This window comes from Cervus elaphus, chromosome 11 (assembly GCF_910594005.1).
Source record: "Cervus elaphus chromosome 11, mCerEla1.1, whole genome shotgun sequence".
Lineage (NCBI taxonomy): Eukaryota > Metazoa > Chordata > Mammalia > Artiodactyla > Cervidae > Cervus > Cervus elaphus.
In genome coordinates this window covers 39,100,615-39,115,736 of record NC_057825.1, presented here as the reverse complement: position 1 = coordinate 39,115,736, position 15,122 = coordinate 39,100,615, and the positions used below count along the sequence as shown (strand labels likewise).

The 15,122-nt window shown below is 43.4% G+C and overlaps 1 protein-coding gene across 1 annotated transcript in view; it reads right to left on the bottom strand.

The window, feature by feature from the left end:
• The window catches only part of PPP3R1 (protein phosphatase 3 regulatory subunit B, alpha), a 59,448-nt gene extending 46,840 nt beyond the window's left edge, over positions 1 to 12,608 (bottom strand). The window contains exon 1 of the mRNA XM_043917614.1: positions 12,077 to 12,608. Within this exon, the coding sequence (XP_043773549.1) occupies positions 12,077 to 12,079 (3 nt within the window). The 5' untranslated portion in view covers positions 12,080 to 12,608. The remainder of the gene's footprint in view (positions 1 to 12,076) is intronic.
• Positions 12,609 to 15,122: the final 2,514 nt, after the last annotated feature.

The window sequence follows — 15,122 nt, the reverse complement described above, 5'->3', positions numbered from 1 at the left end:
GGGACATAGGTTGATAGCAATAAACTGGTAGAACTGAAAAAAAAAAACCCTGAGGGAAATGTGCAATAAAATCTTTCAACACAGATAAACTGTAAGTATCAGTCAAGAGGAAGAACTCAGTATATGAACAGAGCATACACAACTCTTTGCTTAGCAGAATGCTGCTTTCAGCTGTGTTATTGTGTTTTAGATTCAGCTGCCACTACTGATGGCAGGAAGCATTAACACACTGGGAAAACAGTCCATTTTCCTCTATATGGATAGGAGGTGAGCCAGTCTGGAATGCCTCAGAAGTCCCTCGAGTGAGTAAGTGAGTGAGTTTCCCATCCCCAAACCACATCAGGGGATGTTCCCGTGTCACACTCTCTTAGTACAGGCTCTAACGGACGACTGCTTAAGACTTAGGTAGTAGTGAAAATGCAAGTTGCTCAGTCGTGTCCAACTCTTTGCGACCTCATGGACTGAACAGCCTGCCAGGCTCCTCTGTACATGGAACTCCCCAGGCCCCAACAATGGAATGGGTGGCGATCTTCTCAACCTAGGGATCGAACCCAGGTCTCCTGAATCGAAGATGGATTCTTTACCATCTGAGCCACCAGGGAAGCCCAAGAATATGGGAACGGGTGGCCTATCCCTTTTCCAGGGGATCTTCCTGACCCAGGAATTGAACCAGAGTCTCCTGCATTGCAGGCAGATTCTTTACCAGCTAAATAAAAGGATACCAGGTTTCCAGAAAGGAGCAAATGGACAGATATTGTTTCCATTAAGAAAAATTAAGGAATAATGAAGCATGAATATGAAGATAATATAATGAGTGTGGTTTTAGTCACATTGAGTTTGAGGCATTTTACAGACATCCTCATTTAGTATATATCCAGTAAGCAATTATGGACTAGAGAAGAAGAGAATAATGTGGGCCAAAAATATGAATCATCAGTACATAGAAGATGGTGAAACTCTGAGAATAAATAAAGAATTCATGAACTCACTCAATTTACTCACTCAACAAGTATTTACTGAATTCCTATAATATGTAGGAGCCTAGGCTGGCAGTGATTTCCAGACTATCTAGGGTCACCTGTCTCTCAGGTGCAGTTATTCCCACTTTACACACATACTAAACAAGGTCTACAGAGTTTATGGCATTTGTTCAAGGTCACTTAGCTAGAATGTGGCCACCTGATGCAATACTTTGGCCACCTGATATGAAGATCCAACTCACTGGAAAAGACCCTGATGCTGGGAAAGACTGAAGGCAGAAGAGGGCAACAGAGAACAAGATGGTTGGACGGCATCACTGACTCAACAGACATCAGTTTGAGCAAGCTCCAGGAGATGGTGAAGGACACGGAAGCCTGGCACGCTGCAGTCCATGGGGTCGCAAAGAGTCGGACACGACTGATCAACTTAACAGCAACTTAGCTAGAAAATGGCAGAACCAGAGTCTAAAGTCAAATCTTTTCAACCCCCAATCTCATGTTGATAATTAGAAGATTACTGCCAACATAGCATAATCATTCCAGCTCAGCACTATCTAACCAGCATTATGCAATGATGAGGGTCTTCTATATATCTGCAGCAATACTGTAACCACAAGCTACAAGCAGCCCCTGGGCACTTACAGATATTATGACCAAAGAAGTGAATTTACAATTTTATTTCATTAAATTTTTTTTAAATAGCCACATGTAGCTAGCAGCTACTGAACTGGACATCACAGATCTAGACGGCAGTAGACTGAAAAAACAAGAAAATAAGCAAATACAGATAAAGTCAAAAGTATGATGGTCAAGAGTCACAGCTAGATACTGAGGGCAGACCTGAAGTATACCTGAAGTATACCTGAATTCAGAAATTCACTATTTGAGAAAGATTATTATGAACTAGTTTATAATTCATGAAATTCTATTTGTTAGGAAAATAGATGCAACATAAGCACACATTAAATCACAGGTTTCCCTTATTACTTATTAGCACTGGTTTTACCTGACATTCTAGTTATTAAAAATTGTGTTACAAGCAAATAACACTACAGGCTGCAGCTTACTGCCTGCCTATAACAGGAGGATGCATGTGGCACTGCGCTCAGGAGGATAGGAACGAAAACTCACCCTGAAAACTACAGACAGTGAGGAAAGTTCGTGGAAGTGCTGACAGACAGCTCTAACAATGCCAATGGTAAAGGCTGGGCTCTATTTGTAGGGAGTTGTGCATCACACTCTCGTCCCTAGGTTTAAAACTGTATACCTAGTTCTGACATACAAGTAAAAATGAATTCTCTGTAATTGTTCACGAAAGTGAAGAGACCTGGCTAGGGCACAGATGAGCTTCATAACGCTCCTGGAACACAAGTCAAAGTGCTATCTTATTTCCAGAAATGCTTCTAGGATAGCAGTGGGCTTACCACATGACCCTGCCGGTGATACTGGTAAGAAAGAGCTTTAACTACCAAAACAGAACTCTGCGAAAGTAACCTGTAAGAACCTATGACTTGCTGAAGCACCTGCGCTAAATTTTAAAGGATTTCCTATCGAAATCGTCTAAAGTTTTAAACATTTTTTATAGCACACAACTATAAAAACCAAAGACAAATCCGAAAACATGAATTAGTCACATTTCATTTCAAATTTTTATTCCTGCACCAGATCTATACGTTAGCTATGTGCTGTGTGTTTAGTCGCTGGGTCATGTCCAACTCTTTGCCGTCTCATGGACTGTAGACCACCAGGCTCCTCAGTTCATGTGGATTCTCCAGGCAAGAATACTGGAGTGGGTTACCATGCCCTGCTCCACGGGATCTTCCCAACCAAGGGATCGAACCCAGGTCTCCCACACCGCAGGTGGATTCTTTACCGTCTGAGTCACCAGGAAAGCCCATACATTAGTTATAATTACTGTCAACCCGAGACCACAAAGGAGGTATGGGACTCTAAGGAGAAAACTCAGAAAGGGAGAGAGTGAAGATGGACTGCTGAATAAACAGGTTTTATTTGGAAGGGTAAAAGAGGAAGAAATTTAACTTGGCAAGCCTGAAATAAAATGAAAGCTTTCTCTACTACACTTTGAAGATCATTTTCTCTTTTTAATTTAGAAAATGGCTATCGATGTTGTTAACACTTAATAAGATGCTAAGTGGGAAAAATAAGTACAAACAATGTTCTAGTGAAATATTATTTTCCCTAAGAGTAATTTTTATAAGAATACTGTCATAGTTCATGCTGAAGTACCAATCTCAACCATTATGAAATTGCTACCTAACTTAAAGTATGCTGAATTGTTTCTGACTCAATGCTTACATTTGAAATATCACTAAAAACCTTGGAATAAAACTGATTGTAATGAGAAAACTAGAGCATGGCATCATTAAAAATCTCTTTAAGTCTTACCTTAATAAGAGATAAATTACCAAAAAAAAAAAAAATTAATAAATCCACACACTGGCATAGCTTTAAGAAAGGGACACACACACAAACTCCTTGTAAGAACATACAAGACACTTAACAATGATCAACACAAGAAGAAGGAATGACCAGGAAAGACTTATTTTCCACTTCATAACTTTCAGTATGGTTTTATGTTTTAAGTAAATGTATCAATGGTGTGTTTAGAACTTTAAAAATGTTTTAAGAACATTAATCTACAACTAGATGTTCCCCTTATCATAAAATCTAAACTCAGAAAACAGTTCCTCTTAGAAGTAGGTAATTTGATTAGAAGTTACTAACACAAAAACTGACAATTAACCTCTTTTCCTGTTAAAACCCCTTTTTCCTAGATGAACTTTCTAGATCTTGGATCTATCTATTATTTAATATTTACCTAATACCCTGTTAACCACCTATCAAATCTTTCAAAATCGAAATTATAATTGTGTCCCTACTTCTCATCCTCAACCCACCCCATTCACCTCAGCATCAGCCTCAACTTCAGCAGATCTTGCCTCAAACTATGTCCAGTTGCTGAGATGATATGGGGTCACATGGTTTGAATTCCATTATTAAAACACACCTGTCATCATGACTTACTCTCTTCATCTTCTTTTCTTTCCCTCTCTTTCCATGTCCCTCTTTTCCTTTTATCGATCTTTTTTTCCTACCACTTCTTGGGCTCATTCCATTCAGTTCAGTTCAGTCGCTCAGTCGTGTCCGACTCTTTGCGACCCCACAAACCACAGCACACCAGGCCTCCCTGTCCTTCACCAACTCCCAGAGTTCACCCAAACTCATGTCCATTGAGTCGGTGATGCCATCCAACCATCTCATCCCCTGTTGTCCCCTTCTCCTCCTGCCCTCAATCTTTACCGGCATCAGGGTCTTTTCAAATGAGTCAGCTCTTCCCATCAGGTGGCCGAAGTATTGGAGTTTCAGCTTCAACATCAGTCCTTTCAGTGAACACCCAGGACTGATCTCCTTTAGGGTGGACTGGTTGGATCTCATTCCATTAATCATCCTTTTTCTCACAGCTCCCTCTCCTGGCTTTCTTCTAACTCGAAAGAACATCAAGAATTACCCCCACTGCAAACCACTCAAGGTAATCTTTCTTTGTCCATTTTCCATAAATGGCTCAAAAAGTGAACTGACACTCACTGCCCTCAACTCTGTCATCAAGATTTACTCCTTTATTCCACTTATTCATCCACATATTCCTTCTTCAAACACTACTTAATCTCTATCATATATCAAGCATTTGGATTATAACAATGAAAAGACAAAGACAAGGCCTCTGCATTCTCAGTTTACATTCTTTGCAATCTTATTTTCATTACCTAGGGCTTAATTGAAGTTACTGTCTTAAAGATTATAACTTCTATAATAGTTTTCATTTTTAGCTCCCTCTCTCCCATGTTAATGGTTGAGAAAAATCTCTCTTACTGTCTAAGGAGACTCATATTCCCTCCTACCTCCCTGGGGCCCTCAAAACATTAAGAATTCCAACTTTTCCCTTTGAATCTTTAACTGCTCCTTCTTTCCTGGTTCATTCCCTTAACCCTAAAAATAAATTCTTCCTCAAACCTAAATTTTCTGACTTTCATCGTTTCCCCATAAATCAAGCATTAAAGAATAGTCTATTTTCAGTCTCTGGCTACCCATTTATTCCTCAACTCACAGCATCCTAGTTTTCCTCGCCACCAGCACAAAACGTTGTTTTTTTCTAATACTATTGCCAAAGTCACCAGAACTTGCCGGCTCCCTCCAAAAGACACTTCTCAGTTCTTCTCTTTCCTGATCTCTGCAAAATCTACACACTGCTGACTCCTTCAAATGTGACATCAATACTCTCATTTTCCAACTATCTCTCTGGCTTATTTATTCTCAGACAACATCCACAGGTTCATCTGCTATTAAATGCAGTGTTCTTTAGGGTCTGTCCTCTTCATCATTTTATATTCTTTCTCTATAGGATTAGGCTTCCCTGGTGGCTCAGTGGTGAAGAATCTGCCTGCCAATGTGGGAGATCCAGGTTCAATCCCTGGGTCGGGAAGATCCCCTGGAGAAGAAAATGGGAATCCACTCCGGTATTCTTGCCTGGGAAATCCCATGGACAGAGGAGTCTGGTGGGCTGCAGTCCATGGTGGTCATAAAGAGTCAGACACAACTTAGCGACTACACAAAAAGATCTATAGGCTATCATTCAGCTTCATGACTTCAACTACTACCTAAAACAAATACAACTAACACTCAAATCTTTAATAAAAGCCCAATTTCTTTTCTACATCCCAATATAGCCTGTTAGCCATATCCACCCAGGTGACCCATGACTACTTTCAATTCACTGTGTCCTAAGTAGAAATCATCATCACTCCTCCCAATCTCCTTCTCCTGTTTCTCCTAGACAGAGAATCCACATTTCTAACAAGGTCCCAGATGATGCCCATGCTGCTGGTTCAGGATCCTTATTTTGAGAATCACTGCTCACACATATGCTACCTCTTTCTGCCTCCAGGCTGTCAAGTTCATTCTGCTATCTCCTAGGCCATGGTATCTATGCAGCAAGCACTGTTAATATTTCACAGCACTCTATTCTACTGAACTTAGAATCTTGCAACACAGCATTCTAAGCATTATTTACCAAATGATAAAAGAAGACTAGAGATGAAACAACGGTCATTACAGCAAATTGGAAGTTTCTTTAGGATGGGATAGCATTCTAGAATATCCTTAGAATCAAATCTTAATCAAGTACACAGAGGCTTGATAAATACCGCAGAGTGGCTGGCACTATTATCTACCCAGTCACCCAAGCCAGAAGCCCCAGCAGGATTCACCCCTTTCCTTCCCCATAAACTAAGACACCAAGTCATACCTTCTGCCCTCTAAATGTGTCTCATACCTGGTCTCGTCTCGTCTCTCCACCTACACTGCTACTACCTTCTTTGAGGTCCTTATTTCTTGTGACTGCAGTTAACTTTTGAACTGGTCACCATGTCTACTTTCATCTTTCCTATTTTATCCCCAGACCATCAAATTCATCTTTCTAAAAATGTGAATGAGATAATGTTATTCTCCTACTTAAAAACAATAGCTTCCACAGGCTTTAAGAAAAAAAAAAAAAAAAACTTACCTCCTGCATGTGTTAAGCAAACCCTTCAATAATCCTGCCTCCGGCTACCTGACCACCCTCTTTCTCCATGTCACCCTAACAGCCATGCTGAACTTCAGGCCTGGATAGTCATACCTCGGCGTCTTTAACCATAAAGCTTTCTACCTAGAGTGCCTTTTCCACTGGCTAGATGTTCATTCTTTTAAGACTCAGCTCAGGCACCATCTCTTTCAAGAAGCTTTCTCTGAGTGACATTCATCTCTCCACTCGGTCCCCAATAGTTTGGATTACACCTCTGTCCTGCCACGTGCTCTTACAGCACCCTGTGTTTAATCTGTTAACACACATTACACTGTGTAACACTTGTCTTGTTCACCCAGTTGATTAAGTTCCCAAAACTACAATTATGTCTTCTGTTTATATAGTCAATGTTAGAAATATTAACAGATACCCAGCTGAAAGTCAAATAAATACATTCCAAGTTGTTCTCTGATTCCTCTGCCTTTTCTAAACCCAGCTTGCACATCTGGACGTTCTTGATTCAAGTACTGCTGAGGACTAGCTTGAAGGATTTTGAGCATAACCTTACCAGCATGGGAAGTGAGTGCAATTGTCTGGTAGTCTGAACATTCTTTAGCACAACTCTTCTTTAGAACTGGGATGAAAACTGACCTTTTCCAGTTCTGTGGCCACTGGCGGGTTTTCCAAATTTGCTGACATATTGAGTGCAGCACTTTAACACCATCATCTTTAATATTTTAAATAGCTCAGCTGGAATTCTATCACTTCCACTAGCATTATTGGTAGTAGTGCTTCATAAGGCCCACTTGACTTCAAGCTCCAGTCCTGAAGGACTGATGCTGAAGTTGAAGCTCCAATACTTTGGCTACTTGATGCTAAGAGACGACTCACTGGAAAAGACCCTGATGCTGGGAAAGGTTGAAGGCAGGGGCGGGGGATGACAGAGGATGAGATGATTGGATGGCATCACTGATTCAATGGGCATGAACTTGGGTGAACTCCTGGAGATGCTGAGGGACCAAGAGGCCTGGCATGCTGCAGTCCATGGGGTGATAAACAGTCAGACACAACTGAGAGACTGAACAACAACAACATTACTCTCCAAACTGTTGTTGTTAAGTCGTGTCCAACTCTTCTGTGACCCCGTGGACCATAGCCCGCCAGGCTCCTCTGTCCATGGGATTTCCCAGGCAAGAATACTGGAGTGGGTTGCCAATTCCTTCTCCAGAGGATCTTCTCAACCCAGGGACTGAACCCATATCTCCTGCATTGGCAGGCAGATTCTTTACCACTGAACCATTCTCTAAATGGTGGCTCTCAAAATTTAGCATAGATCAGAATTACCCAGAAGGCAATATCAATCGAGACTACTTGGCCCCACCCCGGAGTTCTAGATTCAGCTGGTTCAGCGTGGGACCTAACAACTTTCCAGATGATGCTGATACAGCTAATACAGGAATCACATCTTGAGTGTCAGAGCTCCAAATATATGTTGTCTCTTCCTCACTCCAGAATTTAAAGCCTTTTCCCAGCTGCATCCATCTCTGACTACTGCAACCCAAATAATCTTTTTAGACCCAGCCCAACTGTCATCTCCTTCATAAAACGTTCCCTAATCCCACAGAAAGTGATCTTGCTCTTTATTTGTATCCAGCCTTGTGTACATGACTCATATGGTAATGAATGCTAATTTTTTTCCCACACCTATTGGCAGTTGTCTTCCATTCTCCATTTAAACGATGGAAGGAAAGCTGCCTTAATCATTTTAATATTCTCCACAACCTAGCACAGTCACCAGTGAAGAGCAGATGAAATCGACAAGCATTTGTTGATGTGAATGAATCCCTGCTGACTGCCCAGACTCTGAGCCCACAGTCTGAGTCGCTTAATCCTCCTGGCCCAAGCTGACTCCTTACACTGCTCTGTCCTTTTTGCTTGCCTGACTACCTATGACAGACGCCTGATCCTCCCACACTTATCTGTCCCTCTTATTGCTGACTGACCCTTAGTCAGCTTCTTTACCTTGTACTCTGAACCTTTTTATTTTTTTAAACAACTATGGGACACAGCAAGTGGAGAAATTTTCTCTTTATGATTGTTTTGAATTTTAATTCTGCTGGCCATAAGGCAGGTTGCTTGCCTTTTTTTTCCAAGTAGCCTTTCTTGGTCAGAGAATCCGAACTAAAATACCCTGTGTACAACCCCAACTGCAGTTATTGCAGACAGCAATAAATATGCTTCAGGCTCTCATCACAGATAGTGGAGATAATTTTAATAAAAAGTTTAAAAAACACAAAAATATAAAAAGGTCACTTAGGAAATATAAGTTTACCCTAAGAAACAAAATTTAAAAGAATAGCTAATTATTTATACAGTATGTTCATTTATGCATCTAAAACAAAATCTGTATTACCTATCCCAACCAAAAACCTGGTCATATTTCTGAATTACACTAAGAACAAGTAAAAACCACCTCTGATAAATGAAAAGTTAACTAGTTTCTAAAAATGCCCTTACAAAGTTTACTCCTTCAAAACTGAGACTGTTTTCAATTATACCCATCTAAACAAGCAGTGTTGGACACGACTGAGCAACTTTCACTCACTCAAACAAGTATTCTATTTGATTATTTTATTCTTATTCTACCTCAGCATTTCAGTAACACTGAAGTACTCTAAAACCATACATAACTACCTACAGAAAAAATTGTGATGACATCCAGTTATTTCAATAAATATACATTCATTTATGTAATCACAGAAAACTGATCATTTATGATTCAAGAAAAATTCTTAGGAGCTCAGTACCCACTATTTTATATGGGAGACATGCATAATTTTCAGCCCACTTGCTCAACATTTTAAGAGTCAAACAAAGATGATGAAGAGAGGGAAAGATACAACAGGTAAGAAATAAGTTGGCTACTTTTAAGGTAGCAACTAAAATTAATACCTGTCAAGAGAGTCTTGATAGATTCAATCCAATCTCTAAGCCTCTGTGCTTTCCCCTTACCTGAATTAATCACTAACTCACAAATTAAAATCTATTGACAAAAATCCAAGTATGTCCATGATACTCAAGAGAAATTACAAAGATTTTCCAAAGACAGTGAAAGTTTTCAGAACTACATGCTCAATTAACAAGAAAATGAACCAGATCACTCCAAAACCTCCTATTTATTTGAGCTAATCAATACTCCGTAAGGCACAATTGAGGTACAGGCTTGACACTTTCGAACCAGTGCTATACTCAGCAGACCAACACAATCTTAAAAGTTGAGGAGCCACTGTCATGACAAATTATGCCCTGAAATGGTATTGAGAGGACGGCAGAAAAAAGAGCCAAGAGCGAACCAGAAAATAAATACTAAAAAGGAAACTGGAAAGAGGGAAATAATGACCTGGAAGAAAAAAATATCCTATGGGAAGTTTAAAACACTTTTGAAAGATAAAGAAACACTAACATTGAAGATAAATTTAAAAGCTAAAAGAGGATTTCCCAAATTCTGACTGTAGTTCAAGGCAAAAAAAAAGGGGGGGGGGAGGATGCACCACAGAAGGGAAAAGAACTATTTGGAAGTCAGATCATTCTCCTATACACTACATAAACAAGACTAGGTCTTTGTTCCTCAAAACGTATCATTTATAAATAGAGGTAAAAAAAACACTGGAAAAAGATCTTCAAGATCTGGACCCTCGGGTAAAACACATCTATAAGGAAGCTGTATTAAAGCACTAAAGCACAATTCATAACTCCAAAAGATTATGCCAAAAAAAAAAAGAGAGAGACTGTACTATGAATGGGTCTGATATAACTTGTTTTTGTAGCACTCTGGAAAAACCTAAGTTTTGACTTTGAAGGCCAAAATCGCCTCGAAGCTGCCTCCCAAGTTGGCAAGGAAAAACCTCCTCCACATATCAAAATTACCAAACATTTAAGTCTGCTCCTAATCTGAATTTTAAGGACACTAATAGGTGCACTTGCGGCTTCCCAGATGGCTCAGTGGTAAAAAATCCGCCTGCCAATGCAGAAGACGAGGGTTCGATCCCCGTGTTGGGAAGATTCTCCTGGAGAAGAGAATGGCAACCCCACTCCAGTATCCTTGCCCTGAAAATCCCATGAACAGAGGGAGCCTGGTGGGCTATAATCCATGAGGTCGCAGAGTCCCACATGACTAAGCACACACACAATAGGTGCACTTAATCACTTGTCCTGTTTTTTAAATAAAAGCTGACTTACTCGACTACTGTCACTTTCTTCCCCCACAATCACACTAAACTTATCTCAAGTTGCAGTCCACAGAATTTCTTCACTCACCCACCACGCTATTTTGAAATACTGAAATTTTACATACAAGATGAAATACAATACAATTAAAAGCTGTAAGACATTACTCAACGCCTAGCAATCAGTAGGAATAATCTTCGGACAACTGTTGAAAAACTTTTAGAAATAGCCTAACGACCAAATCACCTGTTCGGATATCTGATCTATATGAAAAAGCACTGCAAACTTTTTCTACTCTGCATGCAATTCTTGATTACAAAGAGAAAACTCCACGGGCTAGCCGGAGCGAGAGAACCGGTAGGGTAACAGGCTAAAAGGGCGTCGTTGATTTCTTGGCTACAGTGACAGAGGCGGGAGACACACCCCTAGCGTCGGTCGGAAACACTACAGCAGCGAGTTCTACCTAGGGATTAATGTGAGGGTAAGGAAAGACAAATTTAAATCGCCATGATTCAAAAACAACCAGCACCGGAGAGACTTACGATGGTAACAAAGAAAACGAGAAACCCTTGGCAGTCTGTAAGCACTTTTAAAAACAAGTATACCCGTTTATCACAATCCGAGCTACACTGTGTTCATGAATCTACACCTTGGACCTTTCCGGTTCGCCACTGCAAAGAGAAAACCAGCAGCGAGGGGGGAAAAAAAAAAAGCCTCGTAAGGTTGCAAACAGCAGTGAAATAAACACTAACGAGAGAGGGGGGAAGTAAGTGGCAGGATTCCTGCCAAGACTCGCTGCTTCAAAATAGAGTGGGAGTGGGATAGAGAGCGGCCCTGGAGAGAAAGTGGGTCTTATATAAAGAGCCATTCGCCACCTACGATTGCCGTAGGATTCCGGAATCTCCCCGAACTTGAGAGAGTGAGTCTGGGGGTGAGAGAGGGGGCTCCACGTGGAGGAGGGTCCGGAGAGAGGGAAAGCGGGCCGATCTGGGGACAGTCCCGGGCGGACGGCCGGGGTGGCTGGGGGTCGAGGCCCGAGCGGAATCCCAGGGGCGCGGGGTGGGGGGGGGAGGGGTGGAGCGGCGCCCCGCGGAGGCCCGGGGGCGGGCGCGGGGGCCCCGCCGGGCTGTCAATCTGCCGCCCGTCGCCCCCGGGCCGGTGGGCTTTCTCGGGTCTCTCGAATTTTCCACCGGGGGAAGCCGCCCGGGGGCGTCGGGGCTCGCCCCCGCCCTCGCCCCTGGAAGCGGCGGGCGGGGAGCGATGGTGCGTGGGGAAGCGGCGAGCTCACCATTTTGCTGGGCGGTCGGCGGCTCGCTCGCGCAGAGAAGAGTGTCGGCGCTCTGACGGGCTCCCGCAGGAAGCGGCGGCGGCGGCAGTGGCGGCGGCGGCGGCGGCCCAGCTACGCTCGGCTGGGGCGGCTGCGGCCCTCGGGACGCCCGCGGGGGAAGGGGGGGTTCAGGCTGGGGGAGGGCAGGCGGCGCCGCGGGGAGCGCGCCGGCCGGGGTGACTGGACACGCGGGAGCTGGCGGGGAGAAGAGAAATTAAGGTCGAGATTCAGAGACGGAGAGCGCGGGAGGAGACACGGCGAGCAGTGGGGAGAGACCGAGCAGGGGGGGAGGCGGGGGAGAAGGGGGCCAAACGGCTTTGGGGCTGCAGCCTCGCACTCGCGCTCGCGCCCGCACCGGAGCCGTGACGGACTCACTGCAGTGGCTCGCACTGACCCGCAACCTCAAGGCACGAAAAAGGGGGAGGGCAGGAGAGGGAGGGGAAAGCGGAGCGCAGCGGAGCGCAGCGGCGCGCGGGGCGGAGGGCGGGGGCGCGCGCGGAGCCGGCGGCGGGGGCGGGGCTTCCGCGAGCGCCGCACATCCGGGAACCCGCGCACCCGCTCGGCGGCGGCCGCGGCGGCGCTCTGGCGAGCTCTGGTTGGGGAGCGCGGAGCTCGCCGGCCGCCCCCTGCGTGCAGGGCGGGGGGGAGCGCGGGGGCGGGGGCGCGGACGTCAGTGACGTCGCGTGGTGGAGCCCTTCCTGTCATGTGGCTGGAGGCGGGCGGGGTGGAGGGGGTGAAAGAGGGGGAGGCTGAGCCGAGAGGGGGAAACGAGGAAATACGAGGGTTCCCTGTGAGGGAGGAAGTGCGAGGGGTGCGCGAGCCTGGCCACAGGGGGCCTTGGGCCCGGGAGTGAAAACCTCGTAGGAGAGGAGGAACAGATGAGCGGCCCTAAGGTCGGAACACCCAGACTCTTCACCAAAAAGAGGCCAACCCCAGCCCTGGGGCTCGAGGGAATCAGTTTGCGCCTGAAGACAGGTATCTTTGCATCAGTGTGATGGCTTGGATGCCCTTCAGAAGGCATGTCGCATCTAGACACTTGTCACCCAGGTGCAACGCCCGCAGGCCCACACTCCTATATAGGTTGGCAGTCAGGAGCCGGGTTGGGAAGACAGGAGGAGGCGTGCAGTCAACGAAACGGACGGTAGAGAGGCTGCCGCGAAGCCCTTCGCACACAGCTCTGGCTTTTCCTGAAACCCTCCAGGCTACCTTTTTGACGCGGCAGTGTTTTGGTGAAACGTTGAAAGGCCAATTGCCCACTTGTCCCTTTAGTAGGGGTGTATTCACTTTAGTGGTAATTACTGTTCTCAGAAAATTCGGACTGCGGTGGGACGTGGAATCCAGAAAAGCCTAAGGAGGAAAGTTATGTTCAGGGAAAAAGAAAAAGAGCTGCCAGGAGAGGTGTGATTAAGGATAATGATGGAAGCAATTTGCAAAAGTTTTAACCAGTTACTCCTTTTCAACTCTTGATAATCTCGTGTGTGTGTGTGAGAGAGAGAGAGAGAGATGTTTACTGAGTGGTCATGATGAACAAATTCTTTTCAATAGTTTTATTAAAAGCTATAGTATTTTTAAAGGCAGTCTGCTAAAGCTCCTTACATGGGTTTTATTCTTACGCGCTAATCATTTTTCTATGTGATAAACATTCATCATTTGTAATAGAACCTCAGTGATGTGCCCTGGAGATGTGCAACTCACCCTTCGTCCCCGCCTCTTCTTTTAAAAACTACTGTGTTTCCGTTTCAGGGTAAATACGGAAAAGTAACTTTGATGACAAGCTGTATCACATAGCGAATGTGTGAAGGAAGGGCCAAGAAATGACCCTGTTTCTTCCACCGTTTAATCTGTTAATAACTCTTGCCTTAGATATGTTGCTATTTAGATTCTAATATGTATTCCAAAACAGAGGGAAATCTCTGAGGTATATTGTCATTTATGTTTGCTAGGTATATTAATTTTAATTAGTTTTTCATCATCAAATTAAGACAAGCTCACTTTTTAAAAGAACAGTATTTTAAAAATTCCTCCCCCTCAACTCAGCCTCTCAGAGATCATCACTGTAACTGCATTTGTGTGTCCCTCGGATACATTTAGTGAAAATGAAATTATCATTTTGACTGAGGATTAAATACTGAGAAAGAATTTGAGCTATATGGGATGCAATAGATTCAAAGTGACCCATAATTTTGTCATGATTTGTACCAATGTAGGCTATAATCATTCAACAAATATCTGTTGTGAACTTAAATCAGAAATTTAAGAGTTCAGAGCTGTGAAAGATTGGCTAGGCTTTGTGACTAACAAAAGCAAGAAACCAAGGCCAGTTCACTTGTTTCTTGGCATCTTGCAAATTTACCGGAATTCACCACTTATATTCTCCCAGTTTTGTATATACTGCATAATATACAAACTGGTAGCATCTCTGACTCTGAAACAGATTATTCTGAATTCATTAAGAGAGGTAAATCCAAAATGCACTTTTATTGTCCAGGTTTTTCCCCTGAGGTCAAAATAGAAAGTATTGTAATCAGTCTTCTTGTTTTTTTTTACTAAGGGAACAGGTACCTAGTGGTCCTGCCAAAAACACACAGGGCAAAGGACATATCTAATAAGTGGATTATTATTTCCTAGAAAACTTAGCATCTAAAAGATGATTTGTTGGGGAATATTATGGAGGTAAGTCGGAGGGAGAGACACTTAAGACAGAGATACCAGTTACAGGAATGGTAAGATAGCATGAGGTCAGGAGAAGTATCAATAGTGGAGAAAAGGAAGGGATCAATAGGAAAGACATGGAGTAAAAATGGACTAACTATGCAATTTAACCAATGTAGGGAATAAGAAGAGGGGAAATAAAAGATGACCATTATAGTTTTAGTTTGATGACAGAAAATAGTAGTGCTATTGAGAGAAACAGAGAAGTCTGGAGAAGTTTGATTACTGAGTGGGAAGAGATGAGTTTGGATTTTAAAATGCTAAATTTGAGTTGCTGGTGAGATATCCTTGTGGA